We start from the raw sequence: 26,700 nt of genomic DNA on the forward strand, positions 1-26,700 counted from the left end.
TATTTTATTTTCTGGCGTTAGAGTCACATTAGGCATATATCTGAAGGCAGTCCTCAAATTTTTGAAAATGAAAAACTCACTTTTATTTCTTAAAATGGAAATTAAACACTATACTTAAAAATTGTGGTATTTGGGTCCAGCACTTTTTAAATCATTAAAATTGACTGGAAATTGGCCCTGGCTTAAGGTGTCCAGTTCCTTAGTTCCTTTTGAAATTTTTATTTTGAAGTTTCTTTTAGTATTTTGGAAGGTTGCACTATTGTGTGTTAAATAGTTACAGAAGGTTATACAAATAAAAATACCTAGAAGTCTAGCTGACAGAGAAACTAGAATGTAACAGCTTTGAAATGTGTCAGTTCTTGTCAAAAAATAATCACAAGCCAAACAAGCCAAAAACAAACCATGTTGGAAAGTTAGGTAACCTAAACTGGTACTGCCAAATAACAGCCACTCTGTCAGACAAGTGATATCTAAATACATTTTAATTTGAAAATAGAATAATTAATACAATACATTATAAAACTAAATGTAATTTTATATTTCAAATCCAGCACAGTATATTTTTTTTAAATGTTGTGTTCACGAGATGGTATACAAAATTTTTCGTTTTACAAAAAAATATATTTATATATATATATATATATATATATATATATATATATATCTATAGTATGTGTGTGTGTGTGTGTGTGTGTGTGTGTGTGTGTGTGTAGCGCGGAATGTCAACAGTATAATCAGAGATTCGGTACTATTACTACAGTTCTCCATAACAGAACAACGCCCATTACACGTCATCAATACTTTCGGTAACACTCTCGTGACAACAGCCTGTCGGCTTCTGTTTAGCTGTTCCACCCTCCACCGCCCTTTGACACCCCGCCCTAGACAGACTGTACATGTCATGTGATTGTAAACTCTTAGGTCCCAGCGTTTTGAAGAATTCGATCACTTTGGAAAGTTTGCATACAGTGCAGAGCGGAACTTTGATAAGGAAGACGTTAAGACTAGCACTGGACTTTAGGGAATACCTCTTAAAGTAAGTTGTATTTATGTAAATTGGGCTTTTTATGGTGATATCGATTTTGATTTTAAATAGATAACACGGGTTGTTTATCACATTTGATTACCTGAGTGACTTAATATACCTTGAGTACATCGGTTGTCATACATTGTGATTAACACGTAAACAAATAAAGTCAAATGTAAGTATATATTTTTGTAAATATATGCGATGTACATTTTGTAAATACATATGTAATACTGAGCTGTTTTACAAAGGAGTTAATGGAACTACACATTTCTATAAGTGCTGTATGTGGTGGTATAGATAAATGAAGAATACCGATATACATACTGAAGCAGCTGGGCATAGAGGAACTAGTGGGTGAAGAACGTTATTTGTAGGTGTTCACCTCTGTGAATCAGGTTTTAGTGTACGTGGTATTGAGTCCTATCTAAAATGCCCCGAGTTTGTTTGTTTATTTATTTATTTATGTAATGTTTTTGTTGCAATTTAATTCTTACGGTTACATTGTAATGATTAAAACTGTCCGCGACTATATATATGACCGCATTGTGACACGTTTTGTTTTTTTTTATTTAGTTTATTATTATTATTATTATTATTATTATTATTATTATTATTATTATTATTATTATTACTTATCCTCAGTTATGCCATGATTCACAATGTGTTAATTAATGGAATGGACAGATTTTCCGTGTTCATTGTTTTAGAATTCAAAGAAATAATACTATTTCAGTAGTTCACTGGAATAGGACGACTAATCCCATTAAAAATGTGCTTACAATTTAATGATCTCATAGATCAGCTGCATGGCAGACTGATTGTTTATAGTAATATTGCCTACTTGTGTTATTTAGACCAAGTCAACACTAAATATAAAACCTTCAAATATATATATATATGCGTTTATATATATACGCAATCGATATAATATATATATATATATATATATATATATATATATATATATATATATATATATATTAGGGTGTGTCAATTAACTAATTATTGAAATTTTATTAGTCAGAAAAAAAAATGAAACCGCGTGCTTTGAAACAAAAGCAGGTATTATTCTTTTAGGATTTGTTAGTATTTTAAAGAAATGCATTTTGCTGCACTTGTTAGACCTGCAGAATTTGACATGAATTGGCTTAAATTAGTGGAATTATTATATGAATTATTATATGTACTGTATTCATTGTAAATTTAATACAAAGAACAGCACAGTTTCATAATTTGAACTTATTGTGATGCAGTTGTAGGGTGTGTCAATTAACTAATTATTTGATTAATGTCTTCATTACGTCATTCATTCATTGAGATGAGCCCCATACTATGATTGTCACGCCGCTGTTGCCAGGTCTTGCATGAGAGTGTTGTAAATCAATCCGTATGTGCAGTAAAAGGGGGGTTACCAGAAAGTGTTCTTATAATCCTTCTACATCCAAAATTGGCCTAAATTCAAACAAATGTATAATTCTAGTTACAAAACATTGAACATCTTAAGTCCAATATCATATCAAAGTATATTAACATGCCGCTGTAACCCCTAATAAGCCTGGTAGTTAGATGGCGTTAGCTAATACCATAATATTTTAATTAGGGAAATATATTTTTAATTTGGGGGATTCTGTGCAGTTTCATACAGTGTCTGATATACTATTTATAGGGGGAACTTCAGAAATCATCTCTTGGTCACTACAGTAATAAAAGTGGCATCAGACTACTCATTATCTCATCAAGATTCGCACTGCAAACAGTTGTAGTGACTGCCAGTTGTGAGTAATAATAATAATAATAATAATAATAATAATAATAATAAATAATACATTATCTTGTTAAAAAGAAACTGGCATTTTAACAGTTCTGAGCTTACTAAAAAGTGCAATTTGGTTATAGTTGTTACAGTTTGTACCAGAGTTGTAGTTACTCGAGTCAATGACTCGACTCGACCGTGCACAAAAGACGTGACTCGACTCCGAGTCACACAAAGAAGTCTCCGTCTAACTCGAGTCATTGTCTTTATGGTACAATACACGCATCCCATCTCTAAAATACGTCTTATCATTTTGTATAAAGAGGTTCCTCTCATAGTTAAGACCATTGTTAAGGAAATAGAAGACACCTCTCTAACCTATAGCATCGTTCTGTGATTAAACGTCACAAGCAGCAGGGAGCCCGGGAATCAAAATATGCAGGCGGGAAGCACAGAGATGTCTGAACACTGAGAACACCCTGAGGGAAATTGTGATTTTTGAGTTTTGTCACAGACACGAAAGAAACAAAACAACAACAGCATGGAGAGTACACTAAAAGTACCTGCTGTGGTGGAGTTCGCTTTTAATACAGTCGACCGGGAGAGAAATAAGCAAGCTGCATCCTGCCAGCACTGCAAAGCGGCAATGTGAATAAACTGCTTTCAAACTGACACTAATTTATACCAGTAGGTTTTTAGTTTTTTTTTTTCAACAGCTAAAATTAGAATCTGAATTCATTAAAAACACAGGCACCGCAAATTAAACAACACGGCAGAAAACACAGTGATTAGGAGTTATTTTTCAATTTTTGTTAGCACACAGATAAAGGTAATGCATGTGTGGAAAGCGTAGTAAAATATTTCTTAGTGAAAGCTTGAAAAGTAAATTTGGGAAGTATTTGATGCCCACTATTCTCTTTTTATTTAATGTATGGTTGTATGTGTTTTATATATTTATGGACACCACTTAAGGGAGTTAGCTATTTTTAAATTGCCCTTTTGAATCCAATTCTAAATAAAACATTGTTTACAGGGCGCATTTGTTAAGCTAATGCAAACTAATAAAAACTACAAACATTTGGAAGTTTACCTAAACAAATATTAAGTAGTCCAAGGTCAGTGCTAATCAGGACCTGAAACTAGAGGTTTATGTTTAAGCCTACGCTGCCTACCAGGAAAGACCACATTTGGTCATAAATGTGAACACTTTGTGTTTAAGTGCTTGTAGTTTTTGAACCTTAAATCAGAAATTAAAACCCAACACATCTACAGAAAGGCATTAAGTAGGCTTTTGCAGTGATGTAGTTTGCTGTGGGGTAATTATTATTTTGTTTTTTTTTCATATGAGCTACACCTCCCAAAAAATGATAAAAATACAAAAAATTATAAATACTATTTTTTAAAATTGCCAATTTCAACTTCTTTCCAAGTGTATATATAACTTAGAGCATATTTTAGCTGCATAATTTTCCAAGGATTTCAAAATCTGAAATCAGAATTGAAATATCTTGAACAGTTGTAGAGCTAAATAAGCTTTTACAATGCATAGTATTTTACAAAAAAAACCTACCTCCGAAATGGCAAAGACAGACCAGGACTAAGACATGCCAGAAAGTGAGATTGGAAACATTATTGTCCTGTTTGAGATACAATTATATTTCAGTTAAAAAAATAAAGAAGCAACACACAAGTTAAAGTAGAATTTTATTTGGGAGGGAGGGAGTGTTAGGGTTAGGGAGACAAAAAAAATAACTATTTATTTATTTACAAAACTAGAATAAATAAAAACCAGGCTAAAACATTTGATTGCAGAAAATTAATATTTTATAACATTTTATACAAGATAATGATCAGTAAATGGTCATTACAGAAAGATGAAAAAGAGAAAACATGCAGTAAGAAAACTGTAACCTGTTAGGCAGAACAGTGAATGAACAGTGAGGCAACATGCGATAAGAAAAATGAGGCAACATGCAAAATGATGACACTGAACGACAAGCAGCCTGTTCACGTATGGAGACCTACTTTTTCTTTTTAGTTTTAAAGAATCACCTTCGGAGGAGTGTCAAATCTGAAAATCCTCCTGCAGCAGCTCTTCCTCAAGGAGGTCCTCCTCCATGGCGCTCATGCCCTTGTGGTCCTCCACGACGAGGATCTCGATCCCCTCCTCAGTCAGGGCCCTCCTCCTCATCAGTGACTGAACCAGACTCTGGAAATGATTGTCTATATCCATTTTGTGGCTTACACACACCCACATAAAACATTCAAATAAATGCCAAGTATTATTAATAACAATAATAATAATAAATAATAATAATAATAATAATAATAATAATAATAATAATAATAATAATAATACAGATTTTTCATCCTTTTTCACACACAGAAAAAAGTAAATTAATAATAGCAATTACTTTTTTACACACACACACAAAGTAAAAGTAAACTAATAATAAAATACATAGATAAATAACAATAACGACTACAGAAAAATAATGAATCACCTAGAAAAAGTAAACAAAAAAATAATACACAGACGTACACAAACACTTAACTTTTGGCATTAAATGCGATAGGCCTATTATAGTTTTGCCTTATCTAACAAGTTCAAAACGTGGAAAAACAAATCCAAAATTAAAACATATATGTGAAACTAACTATAAGAAAGGGTGTGTTTTTTTTTTTTTTTTTTAAATGCGATGTTGGTACAGTAATTACTCTTGTCTACAGTCATAAAAGTTAGCCCTGTCCAGCAAGCAAGCCTGCATGCACAGACAGACATGACACAGTGGGAATTTTTTTTTTTTTTAATTATATTTTGTGCTTTTGTGAAACAGTATCCGTTACTTAAAAATATCTAGTTGACATTTAATGGAAAAAGACTCCATAACTCAGCTTACACTAAGAAGAGAGATATGTAGTACAGATTCTATGTTACCTGTGAATTATATAAAACTGAATTATATACAATTTTGCCTCAGTTTCTTTATTTTTCTATTTGTCTCCTATGTGTTAAAACCTTGAAGTAATATCTCAACATGAAATTAAATGCCACCAAATTTCCTTTCATTTGGTTAATGCATCGGAAACAAAACTGGAAGGGAGTGTCAGTGTTGAGAAGTGAGAAAATATCAGATATGTTCTTTGTTTTGTTGTGTCATTCATTACTAAACGCTAAACCCAATTGAGCACAGAGAAAGAGGTCTTTATACAGTGGCAAAATGTGCTTATAAATAGATCAAGGAATCAAATTCACTAAAATGGAAAGACAAACTAGAAACCATGGATTTTTAATGGTGAACATAAGTGGGGCAAGTATGACCATATTATCGTGCATCCTAATTTTGTATTTTTAACAGTTTTGTTTCTGCATAGATTGCTAATCTCCTGTAAAACTAATCTGATAAATTAAATTTAAATCAAGATATCTTGAACTGTCAGAACTAATGACTCAAAGTGACTCGAGCCAGATTGGTGACTCAGCTCTACTCGAGCAGTTTAGTGACTCGACTCGAGCTTGGCATGTCAAAGACTCAAATCGACTCAAGTCTTTACTCCCCAGTGACTCAACTCAACTCCATCCCCAATTTTGGGGACTCATTACAACTCTGGTTTGTACATTTGATTTACCTAATTGTAGACATTTTCTTAAATGTTATGTAAAGTTGTTCTTCAAAAAACTGTATATTACAGCTGGTATCACTTCATTTTGTGTAGACTCTGTGTGTACAGTACTGTGACAAACAAAATGTTTTAGGATATAATTGAACAGATTTCATTGTATTTCTGTGGAAAGTATGCATGATGTAAGTTAATACTATAATTCAACTTTTGTGCTATTTTAAAATCTAGGTATGGATTTAAACCTTTAACTGGCATAAATGCTGTATATACAGGTAATGTAAACTAGAAATGTGTTTGTAAACAGTGTATGTCTGTACAATGTGGGTTTCTGCTCACACCCAGAAAGCTAACACCTCCACCCTATCTTGTTGCAGCTGCCTGTGTAAATAGGGCCATTCAGGGCAAAGTCAATGTATCTTTGCTTTGGCTTCACCTAGCCCCTGCAGCTCTGTTTCCTGAGCTTTGTTTCAAGGCTAGGGTTTGCGTCAGATATTCCGTGGCATTTGCATGCTCTTTTCCTGTTTTTAGACCAGTTCTCTGGAAGAAAAGCCAGGATACCAATCAAAACAAGCCTGACACTCCTTCATGGAACCCCACCCTGTCCCTGCTCTGCTATTATCTGCTGACACACACACACACACACACACACACACACACACACACACACACACACACACACACACGTACCGTGTATGCTTATTACTCAAGTTCATTGTTTCATGATATATACGGGATGAGTTAACCTTTTCACCTCCATGTTTGCAACCTGTTATTAAAAAAAAAAAAAAAAAACTTGTTTTAAGATGTTTGCTTTAGGATATTTTTATTTTCAAGATAACTAGAACTGATACACCACTTTATCACATCGCTTTTAATTACACAGTTCACACTAAATGGCTGATTTTCTTCTAAGAATTTACTAGAAACAAAGTAGAAAGCTTACTGTACATAGTACATTTTTATCTTTTTTCGTACATTATGGTATTACAGTATTTCTCTTTGTATTCTGCAAATAAATTGAGTTTTGATAAATACCAGGTGTAGGCCTAAATGGTAAGCATTTGCACTATAAGTGGATGCACTAGCAACATAAGAAGGAAACACAAAGTTTACTTTTGGAGCTCGACATTTAAGCTTTACATGTTGAATGTGCTACAGTTTAATTCTATCTGTTTGTCCAAGTTTCTATTGCCTGTTATATTTTAAATACCATACTATTAAGGGATCACTTTCTGTTAATGTAATCTATTTTTTCTATGTGTCTATTTGAAAACTCTTTTCCAATTATGTCTACCCTAATTTATATGACAGATTACATGTTCTTCTGCTCAAAGTATGTTTCACTTTCCACACACCACACTAGTCTTTGTCAGTCTGTAATTGGTTAATGTTCTTGTTTTCACTTTGTTAAGTTCCCATCCCAGGCGGGCGGCAGGGTATAGGGTTGAGGCAGGAAACCAGGCAGCAGGCTGGTCTGATAAGGAAGGGTATTGTCTGAGGGAGATGGCGGCTGCTTTCTGTTCACTGAGGTTTCTGTGCTAGAAAGGGGGCAGGCAGGATACTGCAGACACAGCTTTTTCAATATAGCAGAGTCTGTTATCAGTCACTTCCACTGTCTGTATAGTGTGTGTGTGTGTTTTGGGTGCTGTTAACTTTCCACATCGCGTAAGAGATTTTTTTCAAACTTTAGTCTATATTAAAACAGTATTTTGTGCACTAGTTGTAAATATCCAAATACATTCTGTACATTGTTGAATTATATTGTATATTCAGTAAAGTTGCACCAATAAGAACATGTTGATTCACCTCACTCAGTTTGGTTAACAAATCATAATTTAAGTGATGTCATCGTACTCGTTCATGTACCAATACAGACTGGGGAAATGGATAGTTCCTAAACGTTCCCTTCCAAGGACTTCCTGTGTAGGTGTTGTAAACAAGGTGAGTCTGTGTGGGGAAAAAATAACCTTTGATCTATAACTGTGTGGGTGTTTTTTAGTTTTGCATAAGAATTGCCTAATATGCAAATGTCTAAGCATATCATTTAGAATCAAAATTATATTACATTATAATATGGGTTACAGGTAATATACTGTGCTATAATTCTCACAGCTGAGAGCCAGACTAGCACATTTAAGTGGATCTCTTTTATGTGGAGTGGTGATATGTGATTGATATTGAAAGATTTTTTTTTTTTTTAAGTTCACAAATATGTACAGAGGACTGGAATTCATACAGTATTTGTGTTGGGGTAGCAGTAAACAATCCCATCCTAACATGTGTTTATATTGAGAAAAACTTCTGAATTCCTGTTAGGTCCTCCCCCCTCCATTTACTATTGTACCTGCCTAGTATTCAGCCAGTTGATTCAGACATCCCTGAGAGCTGGGCGTGGATGAATTTACTGCAAGCCAAAACTAGTTCTGTTTGGACACATCTGAATGATTCAGCAGAGAGCTCCAGGGCATGGTGCAAGGGTGAATGGGTGGCGTCAGATGTTTGTTAAGGATATATAGGTCAAAATGTTTGCTAACTGGGTTGAGATAACTTTTAAGTTTTAATTATTCTTCCTGATTTACTGGTACTACATACAGACGAACACCCACAAAATGACTAGGCTTGTGACGTGCTTTTGTTTTTCTTTGTTTTCCAACTCTTTGCCATTACAACATCTATACCTTATTTATCTAGCAATGCATTTGGTTCCAAGGACCGATATTGGTGTTTTTGCGATGTCATCAACACCTACTCTTGGAATGCAGGAAGCAGCCACTTAATAGTGTTCACAGGAATAAACATTTATTTTAGCACTGGAACAATACTTCACACAAATTACAAAAGACCAACAGGTTTGTAGCAGGGGGGGGGGAGGTGTTAGATGTGTGGGTCGTCACTGAATAATACTGAGGCAGACACAGAGCATTGGGTGTTGACACGCCGCACAGGCACGCAGATTTAATTAATAATGGTAATGGTAGCCCTAGTGTCAGATTTAATAAAGAAAACAAAACAAAGCTAAAAATAAGTTTGCCACACAAGGTGAACTCTAGTACCACTAAAAGGAATATACTACACTATGCAATCCCTCTACACTGTTTCTGATTAACATCCCCTAAACTGAACTACTTCTGGGCTCCCAGAGTCACGGCATCCACATCCTCTTCAAACATGGGCAATGCCTTCATGAGCACCATCTTGGAGTGAAGGGTTTTGTGTAGTAATTCTCTCCATGGAGCAGACGCTCTCCTCGATGTCAAGGCAACAAGCTTTCGCTCGGCACCTGTCTGTATGGTTATGGCCTTGCAGTAGCCTCGCGCTGTGGCACAAACTTAACTGCTCATTTGGTTGCCTACCAACATGTCTCCTGTTCCGTATCCCAGCTGCACACATCTGCGCAAGAACCAGCGACAGAGCTCTCCCTGTCACAAGGTTATACACAAAATCACTGATGAGACAAGATCACGATTGACCCAATGCACAGGAAGACACGGCATTAACTAAGCTCCACCTACTCCTAACAGGATCAATTAATCGATAAACAGTTACACCTGGAATGATTTTATACACAAATAAACTGTATTATTTAACATTCATTCCATTCATACTTTTACGGTAAACATTAATATGTTTTAAACATGTTTCTTCTCCTTTACATATTTTTTGTTTAACTTGCATGAATTCCGTCTTTGTTTACAGACGATCGATAAACTATTATTCCATCATCCTGTGTTTACTTCTTCTTCTTCTTCTTCTTCTTCTTCTTCTTCTTCTTCTTCTTCTTCTTCTTCTTCTTCTTCTTCTTCTTATTCTCTAGTCCCAAACTCTTATCAGTAAAAACTGAACGTCAGTATTGCCCCATTATTTTGGAAGATTACTGAACATATGGCTATAATAGAACACTTGTCCCACATGTAAACGACAACTTCTTTAAGTTAAGCGCCCTAATCTAAATGAAACAATATAACGTAATATATCAAATACACTTGCTCAACAGCATGCACAGTACCTAAACACACATCTCTATCGCCAGTAGAATAATAATAATAATAATAATAATTATTATTATTATTATTATTATTATTATTATTATTATTATTATTATTATTAACACAATAAAATGCATTTAAATATTACAGTGAGGGTCTCACCCTCGCAGGATTACAAGTCAATAGCTGTAGTGGAAATGATCAGCATCATCTAGAAAACTACTTTTAAGCAACGGAACTTACATACCTGTTTGCTGGATGTTTGGGAGGGAACTATGTATAATCATCAAAAGATGAGAAGAACACTTCACTTTTACATTTTATGCATTCATGAAGCTTCCTTTAAAATACGGTATGTGTTTCACTGGGACTTCAGTCCAGGTCCTGGGATTTTATATTCATGTATCTGTAAGTGTACAGTAGAGCTGCTGTTTATCATGTTCTCTATGGACATTGCCTCAAGCAGCACAGTGCTTGTATATGATCAGTTGTGGTTTGGATTGTGTCCAGGTAATGCTATATGCGGTACATAAGCATGTGGTCATCCACAAAAGACATCTTTAAACAGATAAATGAGCAAGTTCAGGTCATGGCACCCAATTACTGTACTGTGTTTAACTGTTCCATTGAGCAGGTGCAATTACTAGAGAGAAAGCAAGTACGAAGGTAAAACTCCTGTCACAAGATACATTGGAATTTGATAATAGGATCTGATGTTTTGAGGTGTGGTATAATTTCCTTTGTAGTAGGATAGTTCTGTATTGTGTGAAGGATTTCACTTATTTTAAGGTTCATTTGCCCCTTTCAAGCAGACCCAGACCCAGAAATATCATGCAGTTGTATTATTTAACAGAAATAAAAGATAAATCAAAACAAAAATCTAACTCCCACATGGAGTACTAACTAAACATTTTACTAGTGATGGGACTGAAGCCTCAGCTGATTCGACCCCGCTAGGTTGTGTGACCCATGAACCCTGACTTTAGCAGTAGCTGACAGTCAAGCTGAAAGAAACATTTGTTTAAATGAAGATGCTGCTTTTTGTTTTATATTTCATAAACATTTACATATTTTTTCAATTAACAACAAACAAAAAAGCATTTAGTATGTACAAACAGAGCTCTTTATGAACACTGGTAAAAAATAAATTAAAAAAATCCTATTATAAGTGTATAAAGGATACAGAGTACTCAATTTCTTTAAAAATGGAAACGACAGGGATTCAAACCCACTATTTTCCACCTCTGCGTCTATCTTTGAAACTTTGGCCAAATCTAAATTCAGTCAAGGAAAACAGTCATGCCAGAGAAGAAAAAACTAACTTTTAAGTTCACTGGCTGTGGCACTTACTGTACTTGCCTGTAGGTGATGATTGTCACCGGTTTCTAAAAAACGTCAGGTCTTTAGTTATGTTTAATTATTTGTTTATAAAAATACACACTTAAGCCTTTTACATTTTATTGGCCCCGTTTATTACCTATCAGTCAGGTTATTGTCTGTGGGTGTTGAACTAATGATGATTGTTGAAGCTGTGTTTGCTGTTCTTTATCTGAACATTTTTACAGAATTCATAGAAAAAGCCTTAATCAACTATCTTAAAATAATAGGTTACCTCTGGAAGTTACAAAACCATTATATCTGTGAACATTATTATTTCTTGTGTATCAAAAAGCTATTTATTTTTAATACAAAGCACCCTGTTTTCTTGGTATTTTATTTGACCTTTCCCCAGTTTTCAGTTAAGGGTCTCTATTAAAAATTGCCTTTGAAATGGGGTCCCCCAAAAAAAGTTTGAGAACTTACAGATTGTATCTATTTTTATCTACTGTATACTTAAATATATACTAATTCAAGTGGCAGGGAAATTTGGCTTCAAAGAGGGAATATGTTGAATGCAGGTTATGATCCCCCTGACCAGATTATGAACTCCTGACCTTTCTGGTGGAAAACTACTTACTGGGCGACTGACTAAACCTGAATAACTTTTCTTTCTACTTTTTTTTTTTGCAGTATGTGCAAGCCGGCAAAAATGCTCACGTATGATTACTTGCCTGTTAAACAAGAACCAATGGAATCGGTGAGTAAAAACGATGAATTATTTAACAACATCTCTGTTAAAAGCAACATATTGTCACTACCTTGCATGTGTAGAAGACCATTTGTAGAAGATACCTTTTAGGCATACTACTTATTTACAAAGCTGATGAAAGTCACCTGCAGTGTTAAGACCATTGCACAGTGGCTCCGATCATGCATCCGATTTTAATGTGCTTCTAAGAAGACAAAAAACATCCTGTGCATTCCCTGTTGCACCTTGCACGCCGAGTCTGTAATCGTCGTAACACAGTGATGTGTCAGTTTTGGAATCAAAATGTGTTCGATCTGATCCGATTTGACGTGCGTTAAGAATTACATTTGAAAGAACACATATGGATTGCTTTGGACTTGTACATGAGTGATATGTACTATAAAACATGAAAACGTGGATTTTGTGCAGTATAGATTATTACAAGCTTATACTTTTTATTTAAATTGTAGTCGAGGACGTAAAGAAACAATAGCCTAACCAGGAGACATATCAGAAAAAGAAGAGTGGCAGGGCAAGAGTGGTCAGGGCTTAACAGTTACAAAAGAGGGCCACTACATGAAAGTGATGGAATTTCTGGCTCCATACATAGAGAATAGAAGGTCATTATGGCAATGTTTTTTGGTAGCTCATTGCTAGCTTCCCAAGTTTTAGATATATTTATTACAGAAGCAAATGTTTGAAAAATTACCTTTGGTCATATGGTTTCTGATGGTATGGCAACAATGTTGTGTAATATCATATATTTTTGTATTATTATTTATTATTATTATTATTATTATTATTATTATTATTATTATTATTATTGCATAACAGCATTATTGTAGATCTGTTTGTAGAAACATAATAATTAGCAAACATTTTAACTTCCAGCAGCGTTTGCTGATCATTAAGTTTATACCACATTTAACATTTTTTTGTGTTCAAAGTTATATACAACAAAATTGTATTTATTTTTTATTAAAATAAGGAAACTAGGTATATTTTCCAAAAAGCAATGGCGGGGTTTCCATGCAGTTTAGAAACTCCAAATTCTCTCTCCATTATAGCTTGCAGATATCACGCACATTCCTTACACCAGGGCTGCTCAACTCTGGTCCTGGAGGGCCGCTGTCCCTCCTGGTTTTTTTTCTAACTGTTCCCTAAATGACTTAATTTGACCAATCAAGTGCTTATTAGATAGATTATTAGCTTATTGGTCCAATTAATCAATTTAATGGACTTTTAGAACAAAAACCAGTAGGGCCAGTGGCCCTTCAGGACCAGGGTTGAATAGCACTGCCTTACACTATAGGAAATGTGCAACCAAGCCATGGTATGGCTAAAAAGGGTGGGTAAATCACCTTCTCATGTTTTTTTTGCATTGAAACATGTATTTTTTTTTTTATTATATATTTTTTGGGTGGCCAAATGCTGCCTCATTTGGCCACCCACAAAATATATAATAAAAAAAAAAAAATCATGGGAAACGAAACAAAAACTATTTGGTCAAAGTAGCTTGCCAGGGCTACTTCTGGAATATACTGTTCTTCAGACTGTAACCATAGCAGTATACCCCACAGGGGCTGGGTGTTAACATGGCAGAAAGACGCATTTTCACAAGTTGATAGATATGAATCCTATATTCCAAACAATAAAGTAATAAATATCTGAATTACTGTTCAAAAGTCTTTCCATTGTTTTGGCCATGGAAAGAACCCTTGAGATTCAAGAATTCCAGTGGCAGCCCGTCTTTCATTCCTTGAGCTCCTGTTGACGCTCATGTTCTTTAGCATCATCTACGGCCATTTATAATAGAAAGTCAGTGGGCACAAATGTTGTGTCCAAAGAAAAATGCAGATGACAGTCAGAAATCTGGGTTAAAATAATAATAATAAAAAAACTTTCCTGTATGTATGGATGTATTTGCATTTTGTTTTATACTTGCTAGTAAAACTGTCTGTGAAAGTCTTAAATGATCTACTCGTTGAATATATAAAAGAGGATTGTGCAAAAATGTAAACAGAAAGTATAGACTTTCTTGACAGCTTTATTTATTTCTGTTATCCCCACCTACTACTGTAAATACAGAAAGTGTTTAAAGAAGAAGGAATTCCTTGTTATAGGTAGAACACAACAGTAATTGCCTGTTCACGAATGAAGCCCTTAGTTAACAGGAGCTTTAGGTTTGATAGGCTCTGTCGCCTTATTGGGCTGAAAAGATTATTTCTGATCTCTGGACATTTACTCTTTGTGAGTCCAGTAGTAGCCTTTAGCACTGATGATGTGATGGCAAGTTTTTATCTGTATGCTTACCAGATGATTGCAAGGGATCGTTAGCTTGCAAAAGATATGAAAGTATCACCAGAACAAAATTATCTGTTTTTAATGCAGTATTGAAATTCCCAAATAATGATTTCCATTGTTGGCCCACTAGATTGTCAGCATACACTTTTAAATACTAGCAGTATAATTTTGACAGAAGTATACTTACAATATTCCAGATTCTTCCAAATTACCATAACCACAAGTTAGTAATATATAATTCTAATTATACAGAGCAGCTACATGTCTCGCATACTAATTGCACACTGCTTTCATTTGTGAGATTAAAGCTATGAACAATGACCAATAAAATTTGATTAGAGATTATAGTGAGCTAAAATGTTGCAAGAAGTTGTTTTCCAAATTATTGATCAATCCCAAATCATTATTTTTTTCTTTAAGACTATAATACACCCACCTAGGTGCATTACCTTGCTTATTAATGGCCTACAAATTTGTCTGTGCAGAAGTAGAAAGAGAGAGTGATATGTTCTGATAACACTGGTAATCTAGGTTAATAAACCAGTGGTACTAGGTAAACCAACCAGTGACCTTGTGTGGTGGTCCACTTGCCTTTTGCTTAGAAACCTATGTTTCTATATGACTGTACCATCCAGTCCAGATTTGTGTTCTGATTTTATTTTATCCTCTCCCACAGCCATTCTATTCTGATTACATGGCCAAAACCTTGGTAAAGCCTCCAGAGAAGTACAATGTGATGTATGCGTCGCAGAATGGGCTGCATAGACTACATCAGTTTCATGATGGACTACCCAATGGAAACCAAATTGAGCCAGTAGATCTTTCCCTCAACAAACGGAGCTCTCCACCCTTTTCAAGAAGTTCTCCTTCCTCGCCATATTCTTTGACAACCCTTTCCAACTCCAGCCTGTCCCATGGGATCTGTATGTCACCCTCAAGCTCGCCCCATAAAAGAACTTCACCTACTGTGTCACCCCACTCTGTGCCAATGTCTTTTCCCAGCATAATGAGCCCAGTCCTGCCCAGTACAGGACTGCCCAGCCAAGGAATGATTTCAGTGATACCATCAGTCATGGTGCAGCCAGTGTCTCTTTTCTACACACCACACCTTTCCCAGTCATTTATGGTCTCTTCTATGATGAGTGGGGAATTGCAAAGCCTCTCCAGCATGCAAGGTAAATGCATTTTTTGTGACAGTAGCTAAACTAACTGTTGAATGACTTCACCTGACACTTTACACTTAACCATGTTTACAGTCCACTTGCATTCTCCAAAGTAAGTGTCAGACCCAATCCTCCCCAAATTGATTTAGTCCCTGCATCCCAAAGTTTTCCTAATAGCCATGTGCATTGCTACAGCTTAGGTGGTTCTTACGTATATACACACTTATAGCCCAGGAAGTAAAGCAGACTAAAAAAAAATAGGATTACTTTTTTTTTATTATACAAAGCATTGTCTTGCCAGGATAGACATTGTAGCCTATACCTTGACTAGTAGTCTAATTCTTTATGAATACAGCCAAAATTCACATTTAAAAGTTTGCTGTGTCTATTGTTAAGAAAACCTAAAGTAGTACAAGATGAATAACATGTGAATTAAAGCTGCATGAATAGGCCTGCAAGTAAATGGCTCTCAGTTCCTAGTAAACTAGCTTTTGTTTTGCGTTTTTTTTTTTATTTACAGATAGTACATTTTAAAACTGCCATATATTATTTTAGCGTACATTTTAAATAAAACATGTTTGTTGAATGCTATGTGTAATAATTAATATAATGTTAGCCAATACTGAACAAAAAAAAAAAGTATTTGTAGCCCATTTAAAAGTAATATCCTGCTTATTTTCTCTCTCCAGAAATGGGAGGAGCGAGTCATGAAGTGATGAAAGCGATTAAATCTGAATCAAGAACAGAACCTATACAAGAGAGTTACCATGAAGAAGTTTCATCTTCAGGCATGAATTCATCTATTGTGTCAAATGAGTAAGTATGATAAACAATGGCCCTGGTGGGCATCATTCTGTTTGATTTGAACTGGAGTTATGCTAGGGTTTAATGACTTTCTAAAATGTATATAAAACTTACTGTCAACCATATACTGTACAATAGTGTAGCAAAGCAAAATTTCACAGCACGGTTGCCTCTTGCAACGATTCAGTTCAGTTCAAGTTGTGTGGTGTATTTAGCAAATACTGTTTTTTATTTTAAAATCAGTTTTGTCTGAGACAGATCTCCAACTCACTATTGAAGTCTTCTTTGAAATGTTTTGCTTTTAACATGTAGCATTCTGTTCATTTTGTAAAAGCTGCAGTGTTTATAGGCTATAACCATAGTAAGGTAAAGATTAGATAAAGGGGCATTCAAAAAAGAAAATAGGAGGCACTTTTTTACAAAGGGAATCATGAGAATCTGGAACCAACTCCCCAGTAATGTTGTTGAAGCTGACGCCCTGGGATCCTTTAAGAAGCTGCTTGATGAGATTCTGGGATCAATAAGCTACCAACAATCAAACGAGCAAGATGGGCCAGTTGGCCTCCTCTCATTTGTAAATGTTCTTATGTTACAAGATTTTAATCATATCTCAGAGCATGATTGAAACTGAACCCCTTAATAACAGGTTTTTAAAGGTGCTTATTTACCACTCTACCGCTTGCTGTCTTTTAAGAACGCACACAGTACTACCTATTGCATCACACAGTTCTGAACTGGGTGAGATATCATTAGCCTATGTGGGCTTTTATGGAATAGATTGCATATACTATACAGTGGGCTTTGGCGGATTACAAAAAACAGGTGTGCATGTACCACTCATTAAATAAAACTCCAACAGACTTTATGACAACTACGATTTAAAATAAATATTCATCATATCACCCTGTCAGGTGTAAAAAATAACTATAGACTGAAGATTTTTTTTAAAAGATTATCAAAACTGAGGGTACTTTACTTTCCGCTCTACATGTTTCAAAGGATAAAAGTAATCACACACTGGAGGTCTTGTCAGTCACCTTTTGTAGTCTTATTTTAAATCAGTCAGCAAAGAAACATGCCACAAACTTGTCAATTGCATTTCCCGTAACCTGATAATTATTGGATGTCACTGTCGGTCAACCTCTGGAAAATCTTCTCGATTTGGCAACAACCTGCATATTCTATATTTTTTCCGGTTGATTTAATACAGAGATAGGATTCCTTCACACTTGAACTGACTTTAACCTTGAGATTTGGTTTGGTACGTGTAGGTAACACGGTCTACCTTAGAAATCTGATATCTGACAAGAAAGCAAACACAGAATGGCCTTTTACTTCATAATCTTTATAATGTCATAACCAGCTAGCCCCTGCACTAAAACACACAGATAAATAAAGTAGACTTTTAAAAAATATGCCCGTTTTCATTCAAGTTTAGTAACAAAGGGCAGATTAAGCATGGTCTTTACTCTTGTTTTACTAGAAAAAGAAAACATAATAGGACAGTAGACTCCCATAAAATCATGTTTCAATCATCCATGCGGTTTAATTATTATTATTTTTATTTATTTATTTATTTATTTATTTATTTATTAGCAGACGCCCTTATCCAGGGCGACCTTACAATAGTTATAAAACATCACAGTGCAAAGTATCACATTTCTGACTATCACATTACAAATAAGAGCAGTTGCAAAGTACAATAAAATCAGTAGCAAAAGTACAGTGCATTATCAAAATGTATTAGTGCAGAAATCATCTGATCTATGCGGAAGTGGGTATTCACGCACTTCGTTAGTGCGGAAATCGGAGTATCTGTGCGAAGCAGATGGTCATCATTTAATTAATTCAATTAAATTGAGTACAGTATAGTGCAAGCCAACGGACAGTACTGTATTGTAGTTACTGAAACCAGTGACAAGTGAGCAGAGGGCAGACTTAAGACTCTCTTAGCCTTGCAGTCTGAATATTAAGAGCAACGACAATTAACCCTTTGTGGTCCTATGTCGGATCAGGTCCGACATTACAATTTTCCTGTCCGACATCATCAAAAAGAAGTCATGCACAGGTCTCTAGTTGTTTTTTCTCCGTACAAAGCCGAGACACAGCACTGAGTGTCCTTTTGCTATGCTGAGCCTTTTAAAAAAATTAAACAGCGTGTGTAAAATAAACCGCACGTGTGAAAATAAATTGGACCTGACGCGCCTGACAACCGCTGAATAAATGGACCGCTAAGGGTTAAAGACTCAACGCAAGATATGTGACTTTTTTAATCCAGCTCTCTCTGCCTCCTAAACAATGCTGATTATGTACAGTATATATTTTGACCGTTGTTGGGACATTGTATTTTATTTGTATTATTGCATTTTTCGAGTTTTCAATTAATACTGCAGAGATTTCCCAAACAGCAAACTCAGTTTTGGCTAATCCGTGTTTTTCAGGTCAGCCCCAATCTGCACGAATTAACAAGGGTTTATTGTATGTTACAAAACAAGCAGAAACCCAAATGGTCTGTCTGCGGAATAAAATGTGTCCTTAGTGGTTTGTTGACTAATTTTAACATTAACATGTATACCCTTGATAATCACTGTGTAACAAAAATATATATATATTTTTGTTCCTGGGTAGTAAGTGTTATTTCCTAATTGCTTATGCCTCAAAAGTATAGAACATGGCTATTATTCCCCACAAACTTTGCTTTTGTGACCAGGACAGTGATATTTCAAAATATCACTATTTCCAATGGGAAAATGGGCACATGTGTGTCTTTTCGTTCACATAAAGTCAGAAAAAAACAACATATGAATCCAAATTAACATGTATTTATACTACAGTAATACAAAGATGACTACAAAAGATTTAGAAGTGAGTAGTGTTTCGAGATTTACAATTATACTGTTACTTTATGTGAACGAAAAGACACACATTTGCCCATTTTCCCATTGGAAATAGTGATATTTTGAAATATCACTGTCCTGGTCACAAAAGCAAAATTTGTGGGGAATAATAGCCATTTTCTATACTTTTGAGGCATAAGCAATTAGGAAATAACACTTACTACCCAGGAACAAAAATTGTGTTACATAGTGTAATTCCGGTCCAAATTGCCAATGGAACCAGATTTATATTTTCTTTCTACTCAATATTACACACATGAGCCAGGCTTCAGGGTCCAAACAGAACTGTTTCAATGCTTGAGTTCAAAATTAACCATGTAAATTCACATGTGGTGATCTAATTAATGATGGCACCTCAATTTAAGAGCCCTCACCCACTGAGTGTCATCATCATTACATACATAATGAGTACAAGTGGGATGATCACCAAAGCAAGTTCACTCTTCTAAAAGGTGCTAGTTAAAACAGAAAATCTATATAGATTTCCCTTTTTTTGGCTATTACCCATTTTAGTGAGCTGAAATGGGGTTCTCATGACGGTCACAAGCCTTAATGTCTTACCAAGAGTTAAACACAACTGCTCGAAGCTGTTTGTAAAGGTAAAGTGGCAATGTAACACATCCTGTAGGACAGGCAGACAAGCAGAGGAGTCTGCTTTTAGTTTGTGATGCCAGCGGAGGAGAGAGGCCGCACCCTTGAACTAGTAGGAAGCTTTGAAAGATATTATGTTCCAAGGAGTGACTGGAACAATTAGGTTTCTGGTTTCTGGTTTACTGAGATAAAGAGAAGATTGTTGCAATAGTAATAAAACTCCAAATGTTTGGTTGAAAACAAACTTCAGAAGCTAAATGAAAATGGGACCTTGTTGACTTGTGCATTGTCAGATTAAAAATTCTTAAGTATCTTGTGTTTCTTAGCATTATTGCTGGTTTGTGTGTTTTTTTTTTTTTTTTTTTAATTTGAGCTCTTTTATGTAAATTTGAATATTGTTGTTACTGAATAGCCACAACTCTGCCTGCTTAACCTTACTGTACATCCAGTAAAATCTTCAAAAAAAAGTGATGAACTTGGCATTTTATTACACAGGGCCCAGATAATAATCTTTATATAGCACCTTTCATAGTGGACCACCATCACAAAGCGCTTTACATCAGCTGCAGAGTCACTTACAGGAACATCTCACCTGAAAGACGGCTCACAAGGAGATTACGTGACTTGCTTGGTGTCACACAATGAGCGAGTGGCTGAGCTAGGATTTGAACCAGGAACTTCCTGGTTACAAGGATGTTTCTTTAACCACTGGACCACACAGCGTCCTCTGAAGCAGATAAGCACATATAAAATGTGTTTTATTTGCAGGTGCCAGTAATTGTCGCAATTCAGATTTTCAGTGCCACACCTTACAAGCCACACTATCGGTATTTAAAGTGTGAATATTTTTCAACATTTCTTCTCTGTTGGTTGCACTGCTAGAGGTCCTGGTTACATTACATTCAAATTAATATTTAATTATACATTTTTACAAGGCTCTATGTCCATAAAGAAATATGTGTGGCATATATGGATTATAATTAGGCTTCTGTTTTTTGTTTTTTTTATTAATTTCATTTTTCGGTGCTTATTTACTTCAAGTTTTATGTAAATTATTATTTTTTTTTTTTCAGGCTTTCGCTTTTTATATACTGTATGAAGTTATTGTTTTAGTTTACTTTCCAAAATTCTTGAGCATTTTTTTGTCACAATATATACTGTTTAGTAGCTCGACAGTACTTGCACACTTCAATTGTATCTTCTTTCCTTTGCTGTCTTCCCCAACAAGATTCTTATGGTCACAGGCATATTCTTCTGGGGGTTTTGTGTGTTTAGGCATTTTTTTACATTTCGCCACAATTTCTTATTCTGTTTTAAATTCCACAAGCGTGTGAATACTGCCTATCAAACTGTAATATAGCTTTAAATCTCACGAGCAAGAACAGTGTAATGTCGTTTAAAATCTTGCAAGCGTGTTACAATCCTCCAATAGAATTATTTTTTAGGTTATGTTTTTTTTTTGGTTTTTCAAGGGGAAAGGGGTCAAGTCAACATAAATTCAGTAACTATTTCCAGTGTTTCTCCAGTGTTTATTGGATATACACCAATTATATTTTGTTTTTGTAACAGGAATGTTTTATCCGTTTCTATCAGTTAAAACTGAAAAGCCCTAATTTATAACTCATCTCGTACATTGACTCACCTTATTGGGGTCACTTGATCAGCGTGTTCTAACCCTGCTGAAACAGTGTTGCAAGCACGTTCAATAAAGTAGCTTCTCTGGAGGTCTGGTTCAAATCCAGCTTGGGTCACAAATTGCCACTAAACCAGACTTTTGGTTTATACACAGTTTTACAGCTGGAATTATACACTTTCAATGTAAAAAAATTTGGGGAAATATTTTAAAAAAATAAATAGAAACCTCTTATCTTACAGCCAACAAAGCAGCAAAAAAGTGGTCTACAGGGACCTCTACAGACTTCTAATAAAAGCTGATCTCTTAAAAAAAGATAATTAGTGTTGCCGTGAGTCTGTTCTCCTGGACTTTAGAAAAGTTGTGCAATACATACAATAGAGTGGTGAATAACGACTTGTATGGTTAACAGTATAATGTTCTGAAATGCAACAACAGCTGTTACCATTTGCAAAGCAAGCCATTATTTACTCAATTTAGGATTTCAATCAATCAAGCAATCTTTATTTTATATAGCGCCTTTCATAGTGGACCACCATCACAAAGCGCTTTACAAGATGCAGTAACAACAAGAAAATCAATAATACTTTAAGTACAGAGAAATGCATAATACATGATATACAGTAAAACAAACAAACCAAAACAAAAACCATAATAAATACAGTGGAAAGTGCATAATACACAATAGTAGGATTTTGCAAAGCTTGTACCTAAAGTAAGAACCGTGATTTGGTAACTGTGGAAACACAAAGCCACTGTCATTATAAACATGAGGTCACCCTTTATAAACCGTTTGTACTGTTTTGATAATTGTACTGTTTCCTATTAAGAGTCTATTGGAAGTAAGACCTTTTGGTTTGCCACAAGTAGATATAAAAGCTTCAGTTTAGCTTGTATACCTGTTACTCATTCCAGCAGACTACAGGGGCCTGTACAGATTCCCGATAATATTCAGTTGCTGTGCTAAAATTATAATTACTTGGTGTCTTTTTATAATAGCCAACAAAGCACTGTATGTGGCACTAGATTGACGGCATAAATGTTACAAATATTTTTATAAACTGTTATAAAATGTTTTAATCAATGAATACATCCTGCTTTGTCTATTAACCCACAGCATTGTGTTTATTTGCTCATCTTTCAGGAGCAATACTCCGTCAGTGATCGTTCAGCCAATGAAGCACCCCCTGCCAGTTGAATCCCCAGACACGATGAAGAAACGACGCATACACAGGTGTGACTATGAAGGCTGTAACAAAGTGTACACCAAGAGTTCCCACCTCAAAGCGCACAGACGAACACATACAGGTGAGAACCCAGACCAATATATATGTGTGTGTGTGTGTGTGTGTGTGTGTGTGTGTGTTTGCTCAGAGGACCGCATTTGCCTTTTTGCATAGTGCCACTCAGAATGTATTGTAGTAGACACATCATACAATCTGCAAAACTGTTACAATGTGCTCATTTCAAATAACTTCCTTTTAAACAGAGACCTATTCCACACACAATTTTCCTGCTATTGGTTTCAGTCTAAAAAATAAATATAACACATTTAGACAAAGGGGGGGGGGGGGTTGCATCAAATGCAGTTTTAAATATGCCCACTAGATGTCATCACTGCTACATAACAAAAAAGCGACTTCTTGAGATTTGATAAACTACATAATTATTATTATTATTATTATTATTATTATTATTATTATTATTATTATTATTATTGGAGATCTTGGGTCAGTATGATTTGTGTAATACCTCAAAGAAACTTAGTCAGGCTACTGTAGATGAATACTTGGAACTTACAGCACGATTCCCAACGCTGATGCATTATAATTCCCAGCGCTGATACAGTATGATTACCAGTGCTGATGCATCGTTACTTGCCAAGACGCTGATTGGAGGTTTGAGATGCAGACTATTTGCTGTTTCCACAGGTGAGAAGCCCTACAAATGCATGTGGGAAGGCTGCACGTGGAAGTTTGCACGCTCTGACGAACTGACCAGACACTTCCGCAAGCACACCGGCATCAAACCGTTCCAGTGCCCAGACTGCGACCGCAGCTTCTCCCGCTCGGACCACCTGGCTCTCCACAAGAAACGCCACTTACTCGTTTGAACCCCAGGTGTGACAAAAAGAAATGTTTGTGTTAGCATTACTGGTTCAGCTGGTCTGAATCCTACAAGATATGTTGTATATGAAAAACCTTTTTTTTAAATGGTCAGTACAAGTGCTCAGTCAACACACAGCGTACTTGTTTTATTATTCTGATAAACACGGGTCAGACCTGTACAATGTGAACTTTTTTTTTTCTGCAGCTGAATTGTTTTGTAAAATAGTTATTTTTATGGATTTCTTATATGCATATAAAAATATGTGCCTTTTACCTTTTAACTAGTTTTATCAATGATTATTTTTATCTCATAATGATTCACATAAAATGTGTATCAAACTTTTTGCCAATTTCTATCTTTGCTTATTTTGTTTTATTTGCAGATAGCAACAAAAATCATTAGCGTTGCACACTGGTGTGAATATTTCATGCAAAGACACCGTAGGACAGACCAGCCTGTACACTACATGCTATCTAAATGGATTGTAGATAATTTACAATGTTTTTTTGTTTTATGTTCAATAGTATTTGTGAAGGGCTGGTATAAAAATGATACTCATCTGGTTTCAAGCTTGTTTTGCCAGCCTTTTATGTGCTTGCACCTAAGTACCTTTAAACTGTGTAGATGTCTGGTTACAGCTAAATCACAAATAACACTTTAATGTTAAGTTTACTGAAGTCCCTTATGTCACCAGTGTGGAAAGAGAAAACAGTTTGCCAGGCACTTTATCCAAACCTGGGATTTCTAACATGGACCATAACCAAAGACATAGGAATATGTTTGTTCTACAGGAATTTCTTTTTTGGTTAAAAAATAAATAGCAACATAGTAAACCCCTTTAACTTATTATGTTATTTTCCTCACATGCTACTTGAGATAGCACTGCACTGGAGTAAAATTCACATTCTTATTTTTACAATATAATGCAAACAGCCAGCATATCAAACATTGAGCCCCATACTGATGGATTTAGAGCAGCAGGTATGCTCTAGGGACAAAGACATCAGGCCTGCTTAATATTGATTGATCATTTTGATGAGTACATCTACAATAAAGCTCTGGAATTTAAAATAGAGGTTGTTTTTTTTTTTTTTTTTTGCATGTCCTTGATTCAAGCAGAATTATACATTTAAGTTAAATTACAAAAGCAAAGAAGATTTCTACTTTTGAAATTGCTAAAAGTTTTTACTCAAACTACTTACCAAATTTTGGAAATCAGGTCCACAAGAAGATCATTTAACATACCTGTATATATTCTATACATTAAAATTCAAATCCCTTTTGTAAGTGCACCAAATGTTACAGTAATAACCCTATAAATGCAGGTGTACTTGTATGAATTTGAGGATGTGATAAACTGATAAGTTTTCAGTTGCAGAGCAATGTTTTTCTAACTCTCAAAATGTGAATTTATATCATAACTGGGCAATATTGTTTTATAAAATTAATTTTGGTTTGGGGAATAAATATGGTGAGTTTATATATGGAGAAATTGAGATGATAAGCAGGTAGAAAAAGCATATGTATCTTTTTTTTTAACTTTTATTAAATTAAAAATTAACATTGTGTTGTATTTAAAATATATAAGATGTTAAACACAATTTCCTTTGCACTTTATCTTATTTAAATCTAAATAAACAATACAATATACTGCATACCTGTTTCTTACTTGGACTGAGTGCCATTTTAAATTGATGAATGCTCCATCATTTATCAACAGACAACCTCTATAAAAGCAATGCATTGTTTACAATAAAACAAAACACTAAACTCTAAGCACTTCTACTATTACTTTTGGACATTCATAAGCATTAGAAGGGCTTTACTATTTCTGCTCTATTATGAGCGTGCCCAGTGCCAAGGATAAGCTGAAACACAGTTTGTTAAAACTGCATGTTTTATGTTAATTGATAACACAGTTCCAGTTAAATATAATATGAGCTGTATTGCTCAAAATCTGATATTTCTGGTGCAAATTGTAATATTTCATGCCTCATTTTAAAATGTAATTGCAGGCACTTATTTCTATGCAGACTATAGCAAAGTTAAAATGTTATGTCATGACACATCCATTAACAGGTGTATTACTTGTTTAAAACAGTGCAAAGATATTATTGCATATATATATTATATATATATATATATATATATATTATATATATATATATATATATATATTATATATATATATATATACTAATACATAGTAACTTAGAACTGTAATTCCATTAAGGTTTCAGCATGCTTATTGTTCTTTTTATTGCAAAGAATATAATATGTTTTGGTAAGCTGTCTTATTAAAGACGTGAATTTGTGTTAAACTAACTTTAAAACGTTTAGGTTGGTAGTCCAATGGGAATCCTGTAATGACTTCTTGTCATGTGAAACTGTGAATGCACATTTTTACTGCATACTACATTATTGTATATCATTTAATAAAATCATAAGGACATAACAAAATAAAACTTTGCTAAGGTCTTTTTTTATCTACTCTGTTAAACACCTGGGGTTACTGTGCATAGAGAAATGGTGTTACTGGTACCCCCAGAATAAGCACAGAAGTACATCTAGACATTTCTACAACAAATGCTCACAGAATATCCTGACTTCTAGGTATAACTACATCTGGTTTCCCACATCCTCAGGGAAGTTTGGAACCATATATAGAAGTACAGTACATGTGGTTGTTATTGCTCCTACTCCAAACAAACTATTGTAATGAAAATAAACTTGGCCAA

General features: G+C 34.8%; 1 protein-coding gene across 2 annotated transcripts; it reads left to right on the top strand.

Annotated features, from left to right (window-relative positions):
* The first annotated feature begins 881 nt into the window (after nt 1-881).
* LOC121323899 (Krueppel-like factor 3) lies at nt 882-26,088 on the top strand. 2 transcript variants are annotated; one of them, XM_041265235.1, is made up of 7 exons: nt 882-1,036; nt 12,404-12,470; nt 15,442-15,940; nt 16,618-16,744; nt 22,998-23,161; nt 23,785-23,973; nt 24,345-26,088. In XM_041265235.1, the coding sequence occupies exons 1-6, from the start codon at nt 897-899 to the stop codon at nt 23,964-23,966; spliced, it is 1,179 nt and encodes a 392-aa protein (XP_041121169.1). In that variant the 5' UTR covers nt 882-896; the 3' UTR covers nt 23,967-23,973; nt 24,345-26,088. The 2 variants fall into 2 exon arrangements, with proteins under 2 accessions (XP_041121169.1, XP_041121161.1); XM_041265227.1 differs by lacking the exon at nt 24,345-26,088 and having other exon boundaries at nt 23,785-24,300.
* The last annotated feature ends 612 nt before the right edge of the window (nt 26,089-26,700 follow it).

Source organism: Polyodon spathula, chromosome 1 (genome assembly GCF_017654505.1).
Source record: "Polyodon spathula isolate WHYD16114869_AA chromosome 1, ASM1765450v1, whole genome shotgun sequence".
Lineage (NCBI taxonomy): Eukaryota > Metazoa > Chordata > Actinopteri > Acipenseriformes > Polyodontidae > Polyodon > Polyodon spathula.